At 37.0% G+C, this 24,949-nt stretch overlaps 3 protein-coding genes across 3 annotated transcripts in view; 2 read left to right on the top strand and 1 right to left on the bottom strand.

Annotated features, from left to right (window-relative positions):
* The window catches only part of LOC127425722 (ubiquitin-conjugating enzyme E2 E1), a 36,075-nt gene extending 33,225 nt beyond the window's left edge, over nucleotides 1-2,850 (top strand). The window contains exons 5-6 of the mRNA XM_051671986.1: nucleotides 1,770-1,917; nucleotides 2,363-2,850. Of these exons, the coding sequence (XP_051527946.1) occupies nucleotides 1,770-1,917; nucleotides 2,363-2,460 (246 nt within the window). The 3' untranslated portion in view covers nucleotides 2,461-2,850. The remainder of the gene's footprint in view (nucleotides 1-1,769; nucleotides 1,918-2,362) is intronic.
* Nucleotides 2,851-6,119: 3,269 nt separating this feature from the next.
* Nucleotides 6,120-12,245, bottom strand: LOC127425723 (NF-kappa-B inhibitor-interacting Ras-like protein 1). Its single transcript, XM_051671987.1, has 4 exons — nucleotides 12,112-12,245; nucleotides 11,313-11,412; nucleotides 10,690-10,931; nucleotides 6,120-7,822 (listed from the first exon to the last, which is right to left on the bottom strand). Exons 2-4 carry the CDS (start codon nucleotides 11,404-11,406, stop codon nucleotides 7,580-7,582), a joined length of 579 nt encoding a protein of 192 aa, XP_051527947.1. The 5' UTR covers nucleotides 11,407-11,412; nucleotides 12,112-12,245; the 3' UTR covers nucleotides 6,120-7,579.
* Nucleotides 12,246-12,442: 197 nt separating this feature from the next.
* LOC127425721 (60S ribosomal protein L15) lies at nucleotides 12,443-15,994 on the top strand. Its single transcript, XM_051671985.1, has 4 exons — nucleotides 12,443-12,503; nucleotides 13,531-13,712; nucleotides 14,001-14,137; nucleotides 15,634-15,994. Exons 2-4 carry the CDS (start codon nucleotides 13,541-13,543, stop codon nucleotides 15,937-15,939), a joined length of 615 nt encoding a protein of 204 aa, XP_051527945.1. The 5' UTR covers nucleotides 12,443-12,503; nucleotides 13,531-13,540; the 3' UTR covers nucleotides 15,940-15,994.
* The last annotated feature ends 8,955 nt before the right edge of the window (nucleotides 15,995-24,949 follow it).

The following is a 24,949-nucleotide window of genomic DNA, read 5'->3' as shown; positions in this document are numbered from 1 at the left end:
GACAGAAATTTCATTTTTAAATGAACTGCCCTTTAACTGTTAAAGTATTTGTTAAAGGTATCTGCCAAGAAAAAATATATAAATGTTATTCAGCACATGCTAGACCTTATTCACAGCAGCACCATATTTAATTTTTGACGAATATGACGAATATGGGCTGTACTGCAGTTTAAAGTGTTTTTGGATCGTTCCGCAGACAAAACATTGGAAAAATATATTTTCAAGGACACTCAGTAGACAAAAAACTCCAGACAACATGAGTTGTGGAAAATCAGATGGGATATTGGAGCTTTCTACAGATTTATACCGTGCATGTCATTGAAGAGATAGTAAGTCTATCCCTCACGGCTTAGTTTCCATTCCCATTAAAAATCAAACATGGCGCTACTGTGAATAAGGTCTATAGACCAATCCTCTTGTTTATACAAAAATTTCAGCACATGCGCAGTAAGTGGTGGCAGAAAGCCCGCTGACTGTTGTGTTCGATTTGACAGATTAGATTATTAAACGAACGTATGACAAAAAACCATCATAAATACAAACATATTCTTAGCAATAAAAGTACTATAATGAAATGAGTTAATGACAAACATGTAATCATGTTCGCTATAAATTTTCGCTGCAAAGTTGTGAGCTGAAATGATCTCCTCAGTCCATACAGCTCTGTTGATGATCTTGAAGCCACAGCAGTCAACGAGAGCCCTCGGAATCATTTTTCAACAACGTAATCTGATAAAAGTTTACTTTTTACGCATGGTTTTTGCCAAAGCATTGTTCTATTGTGTCACGTCTTGCTGGAAAGCAAGTGACTAAAGAGAAGGGTCACAATATAGGCTACATACTTTAGGCTACATGCATTCTTAATGTATTCATTTAGAGTTTTAATGTTGTATTAACTTGTTTAAAAAAAAAAAAAAAAAGAAAACACATAAATGCACACTAAAATGTAAAAAACATGTCCAGAGACATCCAAGTAGCCTCAGTGGTTTTGTGTTTACCAGCTAATGTATTATTATTATTATTATTATTATTATTGCAAGAGTGGTCTTAAATTTTTCTTTTATTTGGCCTTAAAAAGTCTTACATTTAATTCCTTTGAACCTGCAGAAACCCTGCCCTCCTTTTCTTTAAAGAAAGCAAAAATCTGGGTTCCAGTGAGTCATTTACAATGGAAGTCAATGGGGTCAATCTGTAAACATTCAAATACTCACTGTTTCAAAAGTATCACTACAAGACGTGAACAATACGTGTGTAAACATGATTTTAGTGTAATAAAATCACTTATTAACCACATCTGTGTAAAGTTATATCCAATTTTGTAATGTCAACAAACCCTAAAATAATTTAAAAAATGACTATTTAAACAACTTTACAGCTCAATTAATACACGAGTTTTAACAGAAGTAATGTGAGTTTTTATAAAATTATAAGCTTCACATTTCAACTTTAAACCCTCCAAAAATTGGCCCCATTGACTTCCATTGTAAGTGTCTCACTGGAACACAGATTTTTTCTTTTAAGAAAGAGTGATGTCTAAATATTTTTCATGGTAATCAACATTATGCCACAAATGCTGTCAATTGAGCTTAACTTGTGTTGTGTAGTTGTTGTATTGGAAGTGTCCAGATACTTTTTGGGGCCACTATATATGATGCTGTTGATCTCTATTGAATAAAATATATCAAATTTGCTGAAGGACAATTTGATACAGTTATACTTCTGATTGTGCACTGCATGCTGAAAGGTATGATTGTTGTTTTGTTTTGAAGGTGACGTTTCGTACGAGAATCTACCACTGTAACATCAACAGTCAGGGTGTGATCTGTCTAGACATCCTGAAGGACAACTGGAGTCCAGCGCTCACCATCTCCAAAGTGCTGCTGTCCATCTGCTCCCTCCTCACTGACTGTAACCCTGGTAAGATAACACAGACACACGGTTGTTTAGACATAGTGTAGTAAACTGGTCATGGGCTGAAGCTCCAGTGTTTGTCAGTATGGCTGTATGCTGAAGCTCCACCTGTTTGACCTACACTAAAGCAGACGCAGTTACAGGTGTGAGCATAGATACAGACGCTTCATGCTCATGTATGAAACTGCATACACGTGTTTTATGATTTCTGAGGAATAAAGTAATAGCTTTTCCACAAAACTCTGTTCCAAAACCTAATGAGCTGCATTTTAGGGTTGCTGCCTGTGAAGAGCTTCTCAATTCAGTCACTTCCAGTCAGCTCCATTTCTGTTTAGATGCTGCCTTAGAAAAGAGCTGCCTATGTAGTGAGGCAGCTCACAAGGTTTTGGAACAGAGTGCATTACTCTGAAAGTGTTTTAAACCTGAACACACATTTAACTGTTTTTTCCAGCTGATCCTCTGGTAGGAAGCATCGCTACGCAGTACACAACCAACAGACCTGAGCACGACAGGATAGCCAAACAGTGGACCAAACGCTATGCCACATAATTGACTCCTGCTGCAGAGTGCTGTCTGCCGGACATCTCGGGGATGGGGGGTTAGAATTAGAAGGAAGTATGAGGTGGGGGGTGGTATCCAGCTATAGGGTAGAGATACAGGGTGGATTTTATGATGGAATTTAAATTCCTATTTCAGTTGTTTTGTCTTATTCCCTGCATATGTTTTTGTTGTTGTTTTTACTTCCCTTTGGCTCGAGTAGCATCATGATTTGACAGTAATGGATCTTTTAATGTGTTTTTCTTTTTCTTCCTGTTGTAAATTGATTTTAATTGGAGCTCCTTCATTTTTGTCAAATGATATCTCAGCATGAGCCTACCCCAAGATTGTTCAATGTATGTATTTTCCCCACCAATAGTAAAGTTGAAATTGGTGTACACAGTCGTACAGCGTCTTTCATGGCTACATTGCTAATGATAACAAAACAATGGAACAATTCAATGAAAATGAACATTGATTTTGTAAAAAACAGTTTGATATTTCACCCCCCCAAGATATACGAAATTATACTTGGCATAAAAAAATGAAATTCATGACATCCCATTTTGCACCATTTCTTTAAAACACTGCACGTAAAGCAATATCCTAAACTATCTAAATGTGAGGAACTTTGTAAGATTAACTTTGTAACAAGTATCTAATACTTCACCATATTTATGATGTGTTATTATTTCAGGAGCTCATGTTTTCCGTTTGGTTTTATCTTGTTGTTTAATCTTAGATATGAAATATATTCATCTTAAATATGTTTGATGCATTTAAATAATTGTAAGTAGTTTATAATTTTATTTTTAAATATTTGAATATTTGGTTACAATATTTTGTCATTTAGTTCACATTATCATCAACTAAAATATTATTTTTGTTGACTTAGGATGCCATTTTAGAGTAAAATTGACAAATTAATGACTGATAAATTATTGACTAAATTTAAAAGACTTTTTTTTTTTTTTGTCTTGAGACAAAAATTTTAATTTAAAATAAAAAACTAAAACTGAACACTGCAACCAAATTCTTATTACTGTAAACATTTTTACATAATGGTAGTATGTGCTGTACTGACAATTCAATTCATCAATTTATGATGATTATAAGAAACTGTGCCTAAATTACATAGAATCTAATATCCCCATTGAGAATGAGAATGACAATTTCAATAGCAAAACACTGATGCATTTTACAGTAATTTGTTTTTTGCACAATGGTAATGTAAATTGGGGAGAAGGGTGCTTTAACTGTCATGAAAATGTCAAAGATCACCCTGTAACATTGTAAATTTAGGATTATGCTAATGAAAATATCTCAATGAAAAGAGGTGTGCCCACAGAATATGTTAATTTATCTGTTCCCACTTTTATATTAGGTGTCTTTACTATATACTAACATCCAGTGGTGCCTGCATTTGTTCGGCCATACACACTGTGCGTACCATGAGCGCTCCGACCTGATAAATAATTACTCAGAATATTTCATAAATCATGAAATGTGTCCCGTATTTCTGTTAGCGATGACCAATTTGCAAATGAATCATTCTTTTCAGTAAATTGGCCAAACAGGCTTGCAAAACTGTCTGAATCGATTAGTGATTCAGTACAATTAGTTCGGACCGCTCTCTCACTGAATTATTTGGAGAGGTTTCTCACACAGTAAAACAGTACCTGGATATTTACGAACAATCAACTGAAACAAAAGTCTATGTTTTTGAGAGGCAACTCTCAGCTAGTGCTGTTTCTTGTTTGACTGGGGCTGTTCAATCTGAACGTGTTTTTGTGTCTGCTCGCCTTGTTTTTCAATCGTTTTCCATTCGCTAAATGGATGTCTTTTGACAACTGCGTCACGTTTCGCTGTGTTTTTAGGATCTCTCACGGGAGCATTGCATTTTTGGACGCCGTGTCAAGTTAAAAATAACTTCTTCAACTGATCAAAAAAAAAAAAGAACGCGTCTCGAGACACCTGAGTTCTGCTCTTTTCGTTGTTGTGTTTTGCTTTTTTAGCGCGAAAACGCGTCTGTTCTGAACGGTTACTGGAAGATGCTTTAGCCAAGTTACATGAACGCTACTCATACTCGAGAAAGTAAAGCAAATGCTTATCTCAAAGTCACCAGAACTGAACTAAAATAAATAAATACTCACGGGGGAGCATGATATAAGGTTTATTAGGCAGATTTAGAGGTCTGCAACCCGACCCGGGCCCGACGGGACTCAAGAACCCGACAGATTTCGGGTTTGTATGAATGAAAAAATAAACAGGCCTACCCAACTTGTTTCTCACTCACAGACGCGCAAACGGACGAGTTAGGAACCTGAGTGACTTTGACAAGGACCAAATTGTTATAGCCTGACGACTGGGTCAGAGCATCTCTGAAACAGCAAGGCTTGTGGGGTGCTCCCGGTCAGCAGTGGTGAGTACCTTCCGAAAGTGGTCTGAGGAGGGACAAACCGGTGACAGGGTGTTGGGCGCCCAAGGCTCATTCATGCTCGAGGGCAACAAAGGCTATCTTGTCTTGTCCGACAACAGAAGGTCTACTGTGGAATAAGTCACAGACAATTGTAATCATGGTTACGGAAGGAATGTGTCATAACACACAGTGCATCACACCCTGCTGTGTAGGGTGCTGAGAAGCTGCAGACCGGTCAGAGTGCCCATGATGACCTTTGTCCACTGTCAAAAGCGCCTACAATGGGCACGTGAGTGTCGGAACTGGACCTTGGAGAAGTGGAAAAAGGTTCCCTGGGCCGATGAGTCCGGTTTTCTTTTACATTATGTGGATAGCCGTGTACGTGTGCGCCATTTACCTGGTGAAGTGATGGCACCAGGATGCACTGTGGGAAGACAACTAGCAGGTGGTGGGAGTGCAATGTTCTGCTAGGAAACCCTGGGTCCGGCCATTCCGTGCCACCTACCTAAACATCATTGCAGACCAGGTACACCCCTTCATGGCAACGGTATTCCCTGATGGCAGTGGCCTCTTTCAGCAGGTGAATGCGCCCTCCCACACTGCACACATTGTTTGGGAATGGTTTGAGGAACATGATGAAGAGATCAAGGTGTTGCCCTGGCCTCCAAATTCCCCAGATCTCAATCCTATTGAGCATCTGTGGGATGTGCTGGACCAACAAGTCTGATCCACAGCTGCTCCACCTCGCAGCTTACAGGACTTGAAGGATCTGCTGCTGATGTCTTGGTGCCAGATACTACAGGACACCTTCAGGGGTCCATGCCTCGGTGGTTCAGTACTGTTTTGGCCGCCTGGGAGGACCAACTGCATATTAGGGAGGTGGTCATAACGTTTTGGCTCATCCGTGTATGTACAGAATGAGTACATTTGTATCAAATGCTTCAGTACATTTGATACAAAGTGGGTCCATTTATTTTGTCTTACTGCAGAATGTTATTGGACTTACTGCCTTTGTTATTACAGGAGCTTAGGATGCAGAAAATTTCTGTGTGATCATGTTGAATAGGGTATTTCTGCAATAGTATCGGTTACTGAAAACGTTTGCTTTCGTGTGATGCTGCATCTACACTGATAGGTCTATAGTCCTGGACCACTTTTCATAGTGGACAATGAAAAAAAATAAAAAAATACAGTGCACATTTAAAATTAAGTAAAGTGCAGTGACAAACTGAAATAAAAAGACAACAGACCCAACCCGTGAATAAACATTTATTTGGTTTATCATTTAGTGCATAAGACACAAACTGTGTTTGCCTCAAGATCTTCTGCATAAATAAGAACACATCTGCTAGTAAGCCAGGGATTGCATACTTATCTCTTGATAATACCTGCTGTTATGTGTCCTACTCACTACGGCAACAAAAGTAACTTACATGGAAAATTATATATTATTAGTACACAAGTTCAGCCATTTAAAATATAGCCAACACAAACTACAGGTCTACATCTCGACTACATGATTATCAGATATATGGTACTGGGTTTATAATGCTTTGGCTGAAATGCACAAAACAGATCTAGCACTACTGTTAATCTTGGAAATAATGCTGGAAGTCATTACCATACACAACATACTGCTTTATCATACTTTTATGCACTGAAACTTTTAAAGCACTTCATAGCAGCTCTTGCCTGTAAAAGCTTGACGTTCTGTAGTGTTATGGAAGTACTAAAGCAATCCTGATGAATAACTGTTCATTTTAATGGTGCAGTACAATTTTTGTTTAAATACAACTAGGTTAATCTTGCTAAATCTTTTAATGCTATAATAGGTCTAGTTCATATTTCATACCAAAATACAAAGAACAAAATAAGACATTATGTTTTGCACAAATAAATTAAAGGATTTTAAGGACCATTTAGATTTTTGCATTGTGACATTATGGTGACAAATTGGAAATAAGATCCCCCCACTTTTATTTTATTGTGCTTTTCTCAATTTTCTTAAATGTACTAAATAATGATATATTATGTTTTATATTTTGTTGGTTTATGTAATATATGTATTATATAATATCACAAGCAATGTGTATATTTAATCTTCGAGAAGTTCTGAATTCTCATCACAAAAAAAAAAAAAAAGATTTAAATAGTGAATTGTTTTTACAGTATATTTAAAGTATGTATTTCAATGATGAGAATCTAATGTGAATCACCATTGAGAATAATACAAATTACAAACTTTAAAGTAAAACATCCGGACGCCTTACAGTAATGAGAAAAAAAAAATCTTAATGGTTGTATAAATAGGCTTCATTTTCTAATTGAAATTACTCTCTTACTTTTTTCTCTTTTGATTTTGGGGTGAAATGTGACCTGAACATTTTTTTGTGAGATTCTTTCAACCAGGCAGACTGATAACAACCAAAACAAAATGTCTCACGCGCACACACACACACACACACACACAGCAATTTCTGAGATTTATTTACTAGAGTAAGTCAAGCCATCTAACACAGCAATACTGTAGTCTAACCCCCTCTGTGAGGACACTGCATTTCTGTATGTTTTGTGTTTTTCACTTTCACATCTTATTAGTGCATTATTGAGTAAAAATAGTGCTACTCCTAACTAACCTCTTCCTCTAGAAGCCCTTAAACTTACTCTAAAGAAGTGCATATATAGTGCTGAAATGGTTGTAGTATGGTGTGTTCAGATGTCATTAGAGGGGGTGCCCTTGCTCTTGCGTCCGGGCAGAGGGAAGGCAGATTTGCTCTGCGGCTGCGTCAGGCGACTTGTGAGGCTGGTGAAGGGTTCGATTAAAGAGCTTCTGTCCGTCACGCTCACCTCCCACAGTTTGACCTTTTCCCCACGCGCCCACTGCTGCGCCGCCTCCTGATCCACCTGACGGCGCTCACGCAAGTCACACTTATTTCCCAAAACGATCACCATCACCTGAACACACACACAGCAACTGTGAGAATATAAAGCCATAGCAAATTATCATGGGTGTAATGTGGCTGCCAACTCCTGCATATAGAGCACAACAGTGATCACCGGTTTCATTATCGTTGTATTCTTCAATAAAGAGTTCTAAGCCTTGTACCAAACCAACCAGCTCCGAGATGAATCACAACACTTGATCTGAAGCAGAAAAGTATTTGAAAAGGTACAAGAGTGTACTTACATTATTTTAGGAAATTAAATACAATGCCATGATATTACAAGCTCTTTTGATATTTAATCATGTGAAGGATATGAATTATAAGCAGTGTTGGGTAAATTACTCAATAAGTAATCCGCTACAAATTAGTAAACTAAAATGTAATATTACTTAACTGATTACTTAATCTAAAAAGTAATTACATTACTAATTATTTTACTTTTAAATAAAGCTGTCAAAGTTAACGTGTTAACGCATTCGATTTATTTGAAAGGATTAACGCGTTAATTTTTCTGAATCGTAATTAATGCATTTACTGTTAATAAAGCATAAACCAGCATAACACTGGTCAGAACCTTTGTGATGTGTCCAGGTTCCGACCTTTGTGAATAGCGCTTCCATGTCAGTGATCAAATTGTGGGGAAACAAGACCAGATGGGATAAATCATGTACTTTGCAGCTTCTGTAAGGGTGCAGTTTAATTACCACAGAAGCACATCAAGTCTTAACTACCATGAAAATTCAGAACGAGATGGCGTTGACGCCCTGATGCGAATCATGAACGCGGCTTCACGATTGCTGCAGCAAAGCAGATTTGCCGGCTGATTAGCATTGTGGAGGATGAGAGTTTAAGAGATTTAATGCCCATTGCAATGAATATGCAACCTATGGGGAAACTAGTTCTTTTCAATTAGTCAAATTCCCACTTAGACTTAGCAAAATGTTTCATGTTACTTGAATTGGTGCTATTTTAGTACATTTCTATGTTTATACTGTGGAAAGTATTATTTAGAAAATGTTAATAAAACATTTTTACATATTGTTTTATTTTCTAAGGAAATACGTTCATTTTGACAGGAAAAGAAATGTGTATATAGAGTAAAATTTCAAAATCTGCCATCGACTGATAGCACTACTTTTAAGTTACTTTCTAAATCACCTTTCCTTGAAAAGTTTTTGGTTTTCTGCTTAAATTCAAATGGTCTATATTTCCTCATTCATTGTCACAAACCCTTCAGCTGTCGCAGAAACACTTACAGACATACATATGAATTCATATTTTAAATGTATTATAAATATTACTTTAGCACAAGTAATGCACTTAAAAGTAATTACTTTAATTGAAAGTCAGTAACTGTTATCTGATTACAAGAATTTAAAATGTAATGTGTTACACAACTTTTTTCACTAAAAAGTAATTAGATTACAGTAAATAATTACTTTTTATTCCGATACACCCAACACATATAACACATTTTGATTTTCACTAGTTAAAATGCAAATTTTATTAGGTATGCACTAGGGAGAATGTTAATTCTTGATATCAAAGATGTAATTTTTGCTTGTAAAAAACAATTTTTTAAATCTGTAACTACATTTTCACTAGTAGAATTTCACAATTATCTGTCATTCCCTCCTGATCAAAACGCAATTGCAGATATCTATAATTTCCTACAAATTCACATTTATTTCAACGCATGTTTCACACATCAGCAATTTGACATCAATAATTACATTGTTACAAGTGCAAATGACTATTCCTGATATCAACAACTGAATTAAAACTAGTAAAATTGCTCATTTTTAATATCTGTAATTCGGTTTTCACTTGTTTTCAGATGTCTGGAAATGGATTTCTGATATCAATACAATGAAGAGTAATGAAAGATATTGTAAAAGGCTTTCTTACTAGTTATAGTCACTTTCCAGATATCTGAAATGAACACTGGAATGGATATTTGCACTAGTAACAATGTAATTACTGAAATAAAAATTTAAAAATGTACTATAAATAAGTCCATAGCTGATATGTACATTTGTTATTTAAACTAGTAAAAAAAAAATAATCATAGATATCTGTAATTGTGTTTTGAACAGGAGTGAATCACAGATCATTGTGAAATTCTACTTCTGAAAATGCAATTACAGATGTTAAAAAAGTTTTTTATTAGTTGAAATTCCATTTTTTGTTAAGAAAAAAGTGACGCCTGTGAGTAATGACAAAGTTTTATATCTTTAATTAACGTTTTTAATATGTAATTAGTGTACAGATTACAAAATTAGCACTTTCACTAGTAGTAATACCACTCCTGATATAAAAAAATATGCATTTTAACTAGTGAAAATGTAATTGTTGATATATATAATTCATATCCTGCACATGATTAAAAGTCAATTCAGCTTGCCATATCAAACCTGATGATTTCAAATCATTGTCTGGTAATTGTTGTTATTGTTCATGTAAATGCACTAATTCATTATAAGTATAATATTTTTCAGTTTTAGCAAAACATTTAGGTATATACAAATAAACAAATTGTTTGAGAGTGTAGGGAGACTGACTGGATTTCGTCATTTGCAATGCTTCATGGGAGTGTGTGGTCACTGTTGAGCTCTTTTTTTGACATTTACGTTTCCAACTCTAATTGGTGAATTTCTCTTCAGGATTATGGGTAGTGTAGTTTTTCACCACAAATTCGGCTTGTGGCTTCAACGCTAGTATGGTACAGACAGTCTGTCTCGAAAAGCTTATAGGTTAATCGTTAAAAATCAATTTCTCTATGGTTAAAAGGATGGGATTTTTATTTCCAGAACCCTACTGCTGCGCTCTATAGGACGTTTTTTTTTTTAATACTTGAACATATGTAAATGTGCATACATCTTTTTTGTCTCTTGACTTGTCTATCTCCTTTTTCAAGAGCTCGGCTTTCTTGAAAGACTCCAGACTGTCCACACTGTAGACCAGCACAAAACCGTCAGCCACAGAGAAGAAGTGTTTAGGGAAATCCAGACCATCACGAAGTCCTCTTGTGTCGTAAAGGCGTAATTGCTCCCTAACGCCACGATCCGTCTCAACAGAGGCAAGGTATATATCCTCCTGAGTGTCACTGTTTTCTGCACCTGAAACAGAACTGTCCTGATTTATGCCCATTAAGATGAGTACTTTGATGAATGATAATATCATTACACAAACTTTCATGAACGAAGACCCACACAGAATTAGATAAATTACACAACTGCTATTAACTTATTGTATATTTTATAATTATAATGCTATAATATTTCTTACAATATATTATAATTATTCATATTATAATACTTAAAATTAGTGTACATTTATATAAATTAATGTCTGTTATAGTGATTCGAAATAATGTCCCATTAATTTGATCTCAAAGCCCAAGGATGAGTCTGTAGTTATGTCTTGACTAGAGGACAGTGTCACAAGGCACAAGACACTGTTTTCATGTGTGTATGAGACTGTAGACTGATAACACATACCTACAGTGTGATTGCCGAACAGTAACTGCTCCAGTATGGCTGTTTTCCCCACAGCTGCCATACCACAAACCACAACCTTACAACCCTTACCCATAGTTACCTGCCCCAAAACACACACACACACACACACACACATCTCAGTTATTTAAAGTATTTTTAAAACTACTAGTAGCCAGTGGGATCCAAATATCTGAGAACACTAGCGAAAAATGCCTTTTTTGTTGTTTTCATTTTCTAATTAAATAAAAAAAAAAAATTATATATAAATATATATATATATATATATATATATATATATATATATATATTTTTTTTTTTTTTTTTTTTATTTTACACAATGTAATAATTAAAAAATGCATTGCAAATTATATTTTCAACATGACAATTTGAGGAATCTGAATTGAAATATTAACATGAATGTCAGAGTGTCTATGCACTCCAGCATGACTCAAAGAAGTTAACATGCTCAATGTCCCAAATTTGCTAACATTTGATAAGCGACCAAGAAATAGCGAAAGGTCCTAAATATTTCGTCTTTATGTTACGTTATAACTTTTCTTCGTTTACAACTATTAAAAAACCTAAAACGTTTAAATAAAAAAGCCCAGAGTTTCAGTATGTAGTCTCAGACTTTTAGACCCCACTGTAAATAACTACATTTTATATCAAATTAAATACTGCGTTGCCGAAATATATTTGTAGTGTGAAGCGTTTTTGTAATATGATTACTGTCAATGGAAAGACATTAACCCGCTGTCTTAAAATGAGAGAGCTAATAGTTAGAAAAACGATAACTTACCTCACACTGCGTGACAGACAACACACATGTGCCGAACGAAACCGATCAATAAGATAACTGTGAATAAAATGACTTCTAATATCGTCACTGTGTGCAAGCCCTTTTATTGTCATACGTCACTTCCGGGAGTCGCTTCCTCACTTTCTTTACACATGCATTTTAAAGATGTAATAACAGAACAGAGAATAAAGTCGTATTACTTGTTGTTGCCTCCAAGAAATTTGTATTATAACGACATTATAGTATCTCATTGATGACGTTAAAATCTAATTCGAAAGCTCAGACTACATTTCCCATGAGTCTTTAATAGCGGAAGCGGAAATACGCCATGGACGTTCTCTAAAAGCATTTTGGGTAATCCTCCTCTCTCTTTCCGGTTAGTACGCCATCAAGTAAGGGAGACTTTCTCATTTTTCTGAATGTTTAATCCATCAAATATCACAAGTCATTTAAAGGCATCCACATCACAGATTTTATCTATATGTTTCGGAATGTTTTAACATTCGTATTTAACCATTATTTTCTGCATCGGTTTCAGTTTTATATGATTTAACCCTAGTGTCATGCCTCCATTGAACGGTTCTTTCCGTTTGAGCAAACCGCAATTAAATTTGTAACGTTTCACATGTCAGGGTTTATGTGTGTGTGTGTGTGTAAAAGTTGCTTTAATGTGCAAGTCTGTTTGACAAGTACTTGCGCGAGTGTTTATGCCAGTTTCCATGCCATAGCTGTAGATGACTGCTGTTTATGTATATTATAATAACACTCAAATAAACCGTTTTCTTTCTCAGATCTGATATCCAATAACTTAGACACGTGTAGGCAGCATGAGCTTTGCTCAATATCAAGTATAAGATGCAGTGTATATCGTTTGGTTTTGTGACTGGTCACTATTTTGAGTTTTCCACGATTTGCTTTCTAGTGTTCCTTTTTTTAATTAGAGATCGACAGATATTGGCTTTTAATGACTGATTTTTAATTGTTTAATAACCAATATACACAGTTAAATTTTAATTTAGTTTGTTTTAATTATGCTTTAAGGCCCAAAACAACTTGATCATTTATCAAGCTGTGATGGTGAAAAGTCTGCTTTACAACACTAATATTGCACACAGTCTACAAAGAATCAGGCCTAAGTTATCTCGTTTTATTTGCTATATACACTTGTTCAAAGCCCCTCACTTAATCTTTCAAATGTAAAGTCTTTTGTGTCTAACTTCACTGATAGACCTGATACTAAAGAACCAACTAACTGAAAGCTGCATGCACAATTATAAAAGTAGCATGTCAACTTGCCAAAATCATTTCATGCTTATTACCTGTTTACATATAACGTAGCTTCCAAAAAAAAAATTTTTTTTTCTACTTGTATATTTACGTTTGTCATGGTTAAGAAAACCTTATTGTTGGTTCTCACAGGTGAGGCATCATGGGAGCGTACAAGTACATGCAGGAGTTATGGAGGAAGAAGCAGTCAGATGTGATGAGGTTTCTGCTGCGTGTGAGGTGCTGGCAGTACCGGCAGCTGTCCTCCCTCCACCGGGCTCCTCGACCCACCAGACCTGATAAAGCCCGCAGACTGGGATACAAGGCCAAACAGGGTGAGTGATGAGACTGGTACCACATCCATTCAGTCCAGTGACTGATGGTCTCGAGGTGTAGAGAATTTACTATAAACTGTAGGGTGGTTTACAACGTGATGGCATGGGGCAACTTGAGCAGAATTTCAAAGAGAGCCCTTTCCGATCTAATTTACTGTTGTGAAACAGGGTCAGAATTAAACAAACCCAGTAAAAACAATCTTGTATCGTACTATTTTGTACCCTTTACATTAAAGGATGTCATTTCAGAAGAACATTTACATCTGAACTCTGGTCTTTTCCAAACAGGCTATGTCATCTATCGTATTCGTGTGCGCCGTGGAGGTCGCAAGCGCCCCGTGCCCAAGGGTGCTACCTATGGCAAACCCGTGCACCATGGCGTTAACCAGATCAAGTTTGCACGCAGTCTTCAGTCAGTAGCTGAGGTAAGTGAGCTTCGTCTCAGTTTATCACCCCGTTTACAACAGACGTGAGCGATACTATAAAAGCAAATCACTCCCATTACAATCAATGATGCTGTCTAAACTGGATGCGCAAGTCTCGTCACGCCTACAGTAAATGGCCATTTTGTGCAGCACGGGTTAGCGCTTCTGCCAACAAAACAAGTAAACTGTTTAGAATGCTCGTTGTGACGTTGCTCGCGTCCAGTGTAGACTGGGTGTATGATTTACATTTCAGTCAAACAGATTGATGGGATTTGCTTGAATAGATTTCATGTGCATTACATTTTCAGAAATTTAAGTGTGTTTATCCAGTGCATTGTAACAGCACAAGGTTTTTCACTAAAATTTTAGGGGTGTAGAATTTGTTATTTGGCATTCTATGGATGGTACAGCCTAGTGTAGGTGTCGAACAATAGTTTTGCCTAACTAGGATGCTGGTCCGCCTGCCATTGGTAGTAGGGTTGCACAGTATGCCGGTACTAACGAAATATAACAATACAGAAATTTTAAACGTTACAATATAATCTTGTTGCTATTTCGGTACCATACTACAGTGTGGTGCTGTTGTCAATTTTACAGGATGTGACATTTTTGAGATGACATTGTTGTAACTCACTAGTGGTTAAAGTTCTCCTGAACAGCAGAGGGAAGAAACACATGGACAAACGGGACTTTTCTACGGTCTACAGACTTGTCAACATTAAAATTTAATTTGTTGCATTTTTATAAGCCTAGTAATTTGGTTTATGAATTAGAATTTGTAGACCAAATTACTAGGCTTATAAAAATCAAATCAGCGGTCGGTACAAGACTCTTATTTTCAGTATGAGATCAAGTGGATAGTTAAAAGTGGTTGACCGAAATGGGTTTTTCAAGGGCCGATACCAATATCTAGAGAGGTTGATGGCATATATAAATGCTGGTATTATAAAATTTAACAGCAAATCAGATTTACACAATTTCTAAAATGAGTTTTTTCTCATTCACTTAAACTTGAAAGAAGCCTCTTGAAAACTGATTGTTTATCGTCCATTGACATCTATTGGTAGACTTTGGAACTGACATAAGGGAAAGTAAACACTTCTGTTAGTCGGCCAAGCAAACACTGCTATCAGCCAGTAATCACTAATAGTGCCAAATAATGGCTTGGCCTTCTATTACTAGTTGTGACACAATCATTTTTTTATTTTTATCCAACAAGTCTTTGTATGTCATTTAGTTTTATTTGAGCTTTTTGCACTTCTTGGCTGCAGTTACTTGTAGGTTGGTCTATATGTAGAGTTTGTCACTGTATCAAATTTGGCTTTTATCATTGTTGAGTGAGACCTTTTCTACGTAAAGCATACATAAGGACTTTTTATTTGCTTCCTAAATATCCTTTAAAGCAGTACTTGAGCCCAAAAGTGCTATTTGTTCATTGTTTTATTCTGGCTGTATTGTTCGGTTTTGTAACCCCTCAGTTTGTCTTGTGTTGACAGGAGCGTGCTGGCCGTCACTGCGGTGGTCTGCGAGTGCTCAACTCATACTGGGTGGGTGAAGACTCCACATACAAGTTCTTTGAAGTGATCCTCATCGACACCTTCCACAAAGCCATCAGACGCAACCCCGACACGCAATGGATCACCAAGGCCGTACACAAGCACAGGGAGATGCGTGGGCTTACATCTGCAGGCAAGAAGAGCCGCGGACTCGGCAAGGGCCACAAGTTCCACCTCACCATCGGCGGCTCTCGACATGCAGCTTGGAAGAGACGCAACACCCTGCAGCTGCACCGTTACCGCTAAGGAACATGTGCTACAACTGTACATTTATCCAAATAAAGTTCCTTGTGTATGGTCACACACTGTGTCTTGTTTATTTTGAGGCATTGGTAAAGCAGTCTAATTTTCACAACGTGAGAGGTGGTTTTAGTCAATTCAGGCATTCAGTATCACGGACTAAAAACAAGATGTTTTTCATTTAAGTTCCGCAGCCTCCTTTGAAAAGGTAACCGGTTAGACCAAAATAAAAGAACGGTTAATAGCGTTCTTTTTAAAATGACAGGACTCTGTGCTAAGTGGTGAGTGAAATACTAATTGCTGTGTTGCCAGATCTTGCAAAAGAAACAAGCAACGTGGTCTGGAAAAATAATCCACTTGCCTCATCAAAATAAGCAATAAATGTTTTCCTGTGTGGTGGATTGATCAGCTTAGAATTCATAAACAGTTAATTAACAGTTAAGTGTAATTTTGATTACAGATCTGCTCAGTGAAATCCCAGCAGCAACAAATCTGTGTTCATGCATAATATCTAACAATAATTCAGTGATGACTTGGAAACAACTGAGAAATTAACTTTTTACCTCTAGTAACGTTTTCTTTGTTTCTGGATTAACAGTGCATGTGTATTTTATGTAGTAATTATACATAGTTGTTAGTCTTAATTCACAGAATGTGACGTACAGAACAGGTAGTTGTATGCACAGAAATGTGTAATGCAGCAATTTCCCTCAGGATCAAAACATTTTTAATTTTTAAAAATTGACTGATAAACCCTTTGGCCTTAAGTTTTATGAAAATATTATTGGAACAAAATAAACCGGTTTCAGTTTTTGGTTGTGTTCTGCTAAAAATGGTTAATTTTCGGTTTTCATTCCTTGAACCGTTTTTAGCCCCTGTTCAGCTGGGTTTCTGAATGCCAGCCTTTAACCTGGTAAATTAGCACATGTCTAGAAAGACTGAAACAGCACAGAAGAATGAAGAACTTTTTTTTTCTCTTTGCATTCTTTACCCATTCAATTTTGGAATCACTTTCATGAAAGAAATTGATGCTGCTCTTCATCTCTGGTCCATTAAATTGATCATAAGCACTACCTTTAACACTAGTAATGCTGCAAATTATTATTACTGTTTGAATTCGTTTTATTTGAAATTTCAGTTTTCACCTGTGATATCAAAGCCCCATTTTCAGCAGATTTACTCCAGTCTACTTAGAAAATAAGGTTTCACATAATCCATAAAATATTCTTAAATTATTCTAATGTGTGAATTTGCAGAAAGTTTGAACAAAGTGTGAAGAATATAATATTTATTTAAATAGAAATAGTTGGGGGGCCTGTGTAGCTCATCGAGTATTGACGCTGACTATCACCCCTGGAGTCGAGAGTTTGAATCCAGGGTGTGCTGAGTGACTCCAGCCAGGTCTCCTAAGCAACCAAATTGGCCCTGTTGCTAGAGAAGGTAGAGTCACATGGGGTAACCTCCTCATGGTTGCGATTAGTGGTTCTCGCTCTCAGTGGTGTGTGTGGTAATTTATGTGTGGATCGTGGAGATTAGCATGAGCCTCCACATGCTGTGAGTCTCCACAGTGTCATGCACAAAGAGCCACGTGATAAAATGCACGGATTGACGGTCTCAGAAGCGTAGGTAACTGATGCCCGCCACCGCCACCATGAGGACCTACTAAGTAGTGGGAATTGGGCATTCCAAATTGGGAGAAAAGCGGATTAAAATATATGTAAAAAATATATAGTTATTTTTAGAAATAGCGCACTGAATAAGGTTGTGTAGGTGGGTTCTGACTGAGCTATCATTTCACTTTAAAATATACAAATAATTCTGCACAAATAGGTAACAAGTTGATTTTCCCGTAATCTCAGTGGTTAAGGCTCTGGGTTACTGATCAGAAGGTCGGGGGTTCAAACCCCAGCGCTGCCAAGATGCCCCTGTTGGGCCTTTGAGTAAGGCCCTTGACCCTATCTGCTCCAGGGGTGCCGTATCATTCTGACCCCAGCTTAGCTGTACCCTAAATTTGAGGTGATTAAATAATGCCTTTTATTTTGAGATAGGGACAATTAACATTAATGGAGGAAGGAATTATATTTTTTTTAAAAAAGGGCAGTTTTGAATGAATTAATTCAAAATAAAGATATCAATGATATTTTTTTGCAAGAAACCCATAGTGATTTAAGCAGTGAAGTAGAATGGAGAATGTGGTGGGAGGGTAAGAGCTTTCCAAGTCATGGCTCTTACTTTAGTGGAGGTGTTGCAATTCTGTTCTCAAAGAAGCTCAATATGACTAATTTATCTTCATATGAGATAGATAAGGGCAGAATTTTGTTGTGCAGGTAGAGCTAATGGGTTTTCCTTTTCTTTTCATTAATGTTTATGCACCAAATAATGGAGCAGAGAGGGTGGAGTGTTTCAAATTTTGATTTAAATTGATCAAGAGAAAGCTTTTGATAAAGTTGATCATCTTTATTTATTTGAAACCCTCAAAGCATTTGGTTTTGGTGAGAATTTTATCTCTTGGGTTAAACTTTTATACACTGGCGCTTCTGCTTTATTAAAGGTTGGAGGTGGGCTAAGTAATCCTGTGTCAGTTCATAGAGGTATAAGGCAAGGCTGTCCTTTATCAGGACAGTTGTACACTGTGGCAATTGAACCTTTACTTTACCAACTGAGGAAGAAATTGCAGGAGTTTCTAGTTGAGAGTTTTGAAAATAGGCCAATCACTCTTCGGCCTATGCTGATGATGTTACTGTTTTTATAAGAAGTGATAAAGATGTATTGAACTTAACAAAACTTTTAAATATTTACAAAAAGGCTTCACCAGCTAAAATAAACTGGGAGAAGAGCGAAGGATATTTAATAGGAGATTGGCAGGGGAGGGCCCCTCCAGTGCTCCCAGTGGGAGTTAAATGGGGAAGAGAGGGTTTGAAGATGTTGGGAGTGTTTTTAGGAACGGAGCAATATAGGCAGAAAAACTGGGAGGGTGTGGTGGAGAAAATGTGTGACCGGTTGTCTCGATAGTTGTGGGTGCTACCTCAGCTATCTTATAGGGGTAGGGTAGGGTATTGGTCACGAACAATCTGGCTGCTTCTGCATTATGGCATAAAATGAATGTTCTGGAACCCCCAGATAGTATTGTTCAAGAACTACAAAGAAAGTTAATTGATTTTTTTTTCTGGGCTGGACAGCATTGGACAAAATCTGCTGTACTCTTCCTGCCTATTCAAGAGGGAGGACAAGGCCTTATGGACATTAAAAACAGAATAAATACTTTCAGACTTCAAGCAGCACAGAAATTGCTGTATTCGGAAACCATGCAGGGCTGACACAGCTCATGCTTTGTTGAGAAAAATGAATGTTTTCAAATATGATGTGCAATTGTTTTTAATTAAACTGACTAACATGGATTTGTGGGATGTTTCCCCATTCTATAAAGCAGATTTGAGAGCATGGTTTTCAGTTCTTAAAGTTAAGCGGAACCTCTCAAACCTTGGACTTTGGACAGAAAATGAACCTCTGTTTAATAACCCGTTGATACAAGCATGGGTGCTAGAGCCCAGAAGTATACAAAATGTAATGGCAAGAACGGGGTATACAAAAATTGCTGACTTAAAGAATGGTGCTAACTGGGAAAATCCAGAGGACATGTGCAACTTGACAGGTATCAAGTCTATAAGGGTTATGAAGAGAATAATGGAGGGAATCATTTCAGCATTACCTTCTGTCTTCAGACAAGGCTCAAAGGAAAATGAAATTCCTGAACAGAACACAGGGAGTCATAAAAGTTTTCCCCAAGTAGAGATTTCAGCAGCGGTGGATGTAGAGTCTGAGGAAGATTCTCTCCTGAACTTCAGGACTCCTGAGTTGGACAGTTTTGAGAATGTTTCAAAATAGACATTATACACCATTTGTGTGAAAGTATCTCACTACAACGTACTCAAAGATCGCAAGGAGTCAAAGTGGTCAGATTTGTTCAGGCCAGACTCATCCCCTAGGGCAGGGGTGTCAAACTTGGTTCCTGGAGGGCCACAGTCCAGCAGAGTTTAGCTCCAACCCTAATTAAACACACCTGAAGTAGCTAATCAAGGTCTTCAGGAGTGCTTGAAGATTACAAGGAGGCATTTTGGAGCAGGGCTGGAACCATACTCTGCAGGTCTGCGGCCCTCCAGGAACTGAGTTTGACACCCCTGCCCTAGGTGCTGCTGGAGGTCCCTGTACAAACTTCTTATAGAGAAATGCACTGCAGATCTCCAATAGAGGGTTTTTCATTGGGCGGTAGCTACAAACAGACATGTGGCACACATTGACCCCACTGTAGGCAAAGAATGTAATTTTTGCGGTACTGAAGAGTCAATAGATCATTTGTTTTTAAATTGTCTTAGGTTAAGAGAATTGTTTCAGATCTTAGAGGGGTGGGTTAGAAAATTGGGGTTAGGCTTTACCAAAGAACTGTTCATTGTTGGACCCAAATATGTTGTATCAAAATCTTGTTAATTAATTTTGTGGTGGGGGGAGCAGAGCTGGGAATATGGTTAACACGGAAAAGGAAATTAAAAGGAGAGGGCATAGTAAACCCTGAGATGGTTTTAAAGGCTCTTATAGCAGCTAGGATTAGGGCAGAGTTTGTGTATTTTAAACTGACAAATAATTTGGATAGATTTATTTAAGCTTGGGCTTTGAATGATGTTTTGTGCAAAGTGAATTATGAAAATAAGTTGGTTTTAAATTTATGATGGGTGACTGTAATTGTCAAAAATGTTTTAAGAATTGTACAATTGTATTTATTTATTAATTTATTAATTAACTAATTATTGTGTATTTATGTATGTGTAAATGAGGTAAATCTGTACAGTGTAATTATAAATAAAGGTGTATTAAAGGTCTCTCTCTCTTTTTCTCTCTGACGCCTCGTATGCCTTTTTATGTCTCCCTCCGCCATCACTACAACAAGAAACAGGTGTCAGAGATAATGACAACCCAGGTGACGAGCCTTACCGCTCTCTCTCCCCCGCAGACAGACACACGACCACACACCCACCACCACTATATATATATATATATACTGTAAATATACACTCCTGGGCAAAAATGGGCCAAGCACAAAAGGGCAAAGCATTAAGCTTTTAATTGTCTCCACAACAAATAAGGTCAGGAAATTAGCCTGAATTAAACAAATGCACTCCTGGTACACTTTTGTGGCACCATTTGTTCATAAACTTTTGCTGCAGTGAACTGTTTGGGGAAAAAGCTGGAAAAAGGGAAATTCACTGATGTAGTCTTTAATGCAAAGGTAAAATCATGATAATGATTAAAATAATGCATGTCTGTGTATACAAAATGTTCTAAAAATACCTTCTGGGATGATTAGTCATTAGTTGGTGATCTGCCATACCTGTTGCAGACAATCAAAGGCCTGATAACAAGCTCATAAATGGGACCAGGAGTAATAGAGCAGGGAGAGATCTACAATATGCAGTTTTGTGAGTCACAAGGTAAAGGAGTGAGAAAATCTGCACCAAAAAAAGCAAAATAAGGGGTTGCTGTCAGAAACGGCATAGCTGGTCTGCGTCAGGCCAACTGTAGCTATTCTGAAGATTACAAGACCCTACAGACAGAGAAAATCCCTATTTACCTATCAGCTATTAAGAGAATAGGTCAACACTTTGAACAAGTGATGTTACCAGGAAGAAAGGATCTGGAAGGCCCAAAGCCTCTTCATGCAGCGATGAAGGAATTTCAACACCTGCTGAAATCTACAGTTCTCAAAGACAGGGAAAAAATCCTACAAACACTTTCAGCAGAAAACAAGACTCTTTCGAAAAGAACTATAAGCAGAAGTTTGTATAAAGCAGGTTTTGTGTCCAGAAGATGTGTACAAAAAAAAAAAAAAAAAGTCATTGCTGTCTCACAATATGGACAGTTTGATTCAGAGTGGTTCAGCAGAGTTGTGTGAAGTAATAAATCAGGATTTGAGGTGTCTTCGATTATCTGGTGAGAAATATAATAGTGAATCATCTCTACCGTAGTGAAGCCTTTTCAGCTGCTGGAACTGTTGAGCTGCTTCACTGTGAAAAGTCAATGAATGCTTTGGAGTACAGGAGAATATTACAGAAAGGCTTGTTTCCCACAATTGAAAAGTTGTTTTCTAAAGTGGAACGATCAGATGTTATTTTTCAACAAGACATCGCTCCTGCCCACACTACAACGACCACCAAGAAGTGGCTTGAGATCAAGTCCATCAGGCTCATGTTTTGGCCTGGTCAGAGTCCAGATTTTTATGGGAAGCATTTTCCAACTACTCATCAACTGTTTGAAGCCATCAACATTGAGTGGAACAACATTGATTGGTCACCCAAAAATTTTAATTATCATTATTTACTAATCCTCATGTCATTCCAAAGCCTTATGACTTTCTTTCTTCTGTGGAACACAAAAGGAGATATTTTTAAAAATGTTGCAGTTGCTGATTTCCATACAATAGCAATAGATAGTGATGCACTTTAAAGCTTAAATAAGCACCAAAAAGTGTCATAAAGTAGACCATGCAACTTGTGCGTCATATTCCAAGTCTTCTAACTATGTGCACTATGACTGCCGTCGCATCGTCCAGGTGGATGCTACACACTAGTGGTGATTGAGAAGATTCCCTCAATACTATGTAAAGTGCTTTGAATGCCTAGAAAAGCACTATATAAATGTAACGAATTATGATTATTAGTATTCTAAATGCACACAATCACTTCGTATGATAAATGGATAAGAAATGTTAGTTGTTATTCACTCTCAAATTAAATCAAATTAAATCATTGTAAACTCATAAAAACAGAACGCAAATCCAATAATGTCAGTTACGTCAAACCACATTGGTTCTTGCACGTCATGACCAAACGTCATGACATCATGACACAAAAATCAATGACGCGATGAGTATTTTTTAATGTAATACTTCAGATGAATTACAATTGATTGACATAAATGAATAAAATACATGATGTCCATTTAACTGTTTTGAAATATTTCATAAAAGAAGTGAATCTGTTCTCTGAATTTGTTCTGTTAATGAGGATTTCAATTATTGTAATATTTATGTATTATAATGAATTTTGTACCCTGCTTATTCACGCAATAAGAGTAATAAAACACTTAAATGCCCTAATTCTTAATTTAGGAACCATTATAACTGAGGGGGACATGTTCAATGATATTGTTCTTTGACTTTTCCATGTTTTGGTTTGGCTATTATATTGAATTTAGATGAATGGTAATGGTATTGTTTGTGGCATATTTATAAAAAGAAGAAACCAAGTAAACCGTGTAGACAGAGAGGTGCGACAAGCTTCTGAAATTGTTAAGGTAAGATCATATTTGACATGGACATTAAGGATTATTTGTTGTTGTTGTTGTTGTTGTTTTTTTTTGTTTTGTTTTTTGGTGCTTTGATTCTGACTGACTGGACTGATGTTTGAAATGTTTAAAAGTCATTAAATTATATGGTAATTATTTTGTTTAATATCAACATTTTCATTCATACATGATTTCTACATTTTAGTTCTAATTAAAGTTCAATCATAAAAAATGCTGATGTTTCTTAAAAGTTCTGTTGATATGCTTTCAAATGATATCACATATTTTTAAAAACATAAAACGTATTCTAAAAAAATAAGAAAAATATTTAAAACTGTCATATTGTGAAGAGAAGCTGATTTAGTGTCCCCTCTGTCAGGGTCCTGTCACCTTGTCAGGTTGGGTTTTTTTCTGACGGCACCGTGTCATCATCGCCCCATGTTCTGTCTACTGTTTCGTGTCCTGTCTTTGTGTGAGTGCACGAGTCTGGTTGGGAGTTACTGCCGTGCGCTCTCCGGTGATGTCACGGTCCTGTCATCTTGTCAGGTTGGGGTTTTGTTCTGATGAGGACCGTGGCATCATCGTTCCCTGTCTGTCTTGTGTTTTGTGTCCAGGGCATGGTGTTGGGATCCTGACTTCCTGTCTCGTTCGGTTTTGGTCAGTGTCGGGATCCGGACACATGCTCCATGTTCTGTTTGTTTTGTTCCAAGCGTGTTGACGTTTTTTTCCCCTCGTGTTTCAGGTGCCGCTGGCACAAGGAATCAGTGTTGCCATGGGAACAAATCTGCATATTTTTAACTATGAAACAATAGAATAAAATAATTGTGATTAATCTAATGATTTCCTATACTATAGAAAGCAGAATGAAACATCAGTAATAATGTCAAATTTTTTCTATGAAACTTTTATGCGAACCCCCAAGCACCCCTTTGCGGACCTTGTATACCATATATACCATTTAATATACCATACTGATATAAAATCATAATAGTCCTAAACATAGGCTTTACTGTAATTATGCAAAACATAATATTAATTCTTTGTTATGACACCACTGTCATCGGCCTCATCCGAGATGACGATGAGTCTGCATACAGAAGGGAGGTTGAACAGCTGGCTGTCTGGTGCAGTCAAAACAACCTTGAACTGAACACGCTCAAAACGGTGGAGATGATAGTGGACTTCAAACTGCCAACACTGTCCCCTCTCACCATTCTAAACAGCACTGTGGCAGCAGTGGAGTCATTCAGGTTCCTGGACACGACCATCTCACGGGACCTGAAGTGGGAGACACACATTGACTCCATTGTGAAAAAGGCCCAGCAGAGGTTGTACTTCCTTTGCCAGTTGAGGAAGTTCAACCCGCCACAGGCGCTGCTGATACAGTTCTACTCAGCAGTCACTGAGTCTGTCCTCTGCACTTCAATAACTGTCTGGTTTGGTTCAGCTACGAAATCAGACATCAGAAGACTACAACACTTTCCTTTCTGTCAACACAACCATGTGCAATATTATATCCATCCATTCCTACTTATATCTATATTTCATTTATATTCTTTAACATATCCTACCTCATCTTAAATACCGGCACATAACTGTATATCAATATATAAAATATTCGAACAACATTATTGCTCTATTGTATATTTCTCTTTTTATCTGTTGTATCTTATTTTTTATT

The sequence above is a fragment of the Myxocyprinus asiaticus genome, chromosome 34, assembly GCF_019703515.2.
Source record: "Myxocyprinus asiaticus isolate MX2 ecotype Aquarium Trade chromosome 34, UBuf_Myxa_2, whole genome shotgun sequence".
In the NCBI taxonomy this organism is placed as follows: Eukaryota; Metazoa; Chordata; class Actinopteri; order Cypriniformes; family Catostomidae; genus Myxocyprinus; species Myxocyprinus asiaticus.
Note: the sequence above shows the minus strand (reverse complement) of the source record. Positions and strands in the feature narration are given on the sequence as shown.

What these genes read in the sequence shown, in the direction of transcription:
- LOC127425723 (XM_051671987.1), bottom strand. Translation starts at nt 11,406, where the DNA reads ATGGGTAAGGGTTGTAAGGTTGTGGTTTGTGGTATGGCAGCTGTGGGG. An exon ending in GTTCGGCAATCACACTGTAG is followed by an intron (nt 10,932 to 11,312) that starts GTATGTGTTATC and finishes GTTCTGTTTCAG; the next exon opens with GTGCAGAAAACAGTGACACT. An exon ending in AGTCAAGAGACAAAAAAGAT is followed by an intron (nt 7,823 to 10,689) that starts GTATGCACATTT and finishes GTGTGTGTTCAG; the next exon opens with GTGATGGTGATCGTTTTGGG.
- LOC127425721 (XM_051671985.1), top strand. Translation starts at nt 13,541, where the DNA reads ATGGGAGCGTACAAGTACATGCAGGAGTTATGGAGGAAGAAGCAGTCA. An exon ending in GGGATACAAGGCCAAACAGG is followed by an intron (nt 13,713 to 14,000) that starts GTGAGTGATGAG and finishes TTTTCCAAACAG; the next exon opens with GCTATGTCATCTATCGTATT. An exon ending in GTCTTCAGTCAGTAGCTGAG is followed by an intron (nt 14,138 to 15,633) that starts GTAAGTGAGCTT and finishes TTGTGTTGACAG; the next exon opens with GAGCGTGCTGGCCGTCACTG.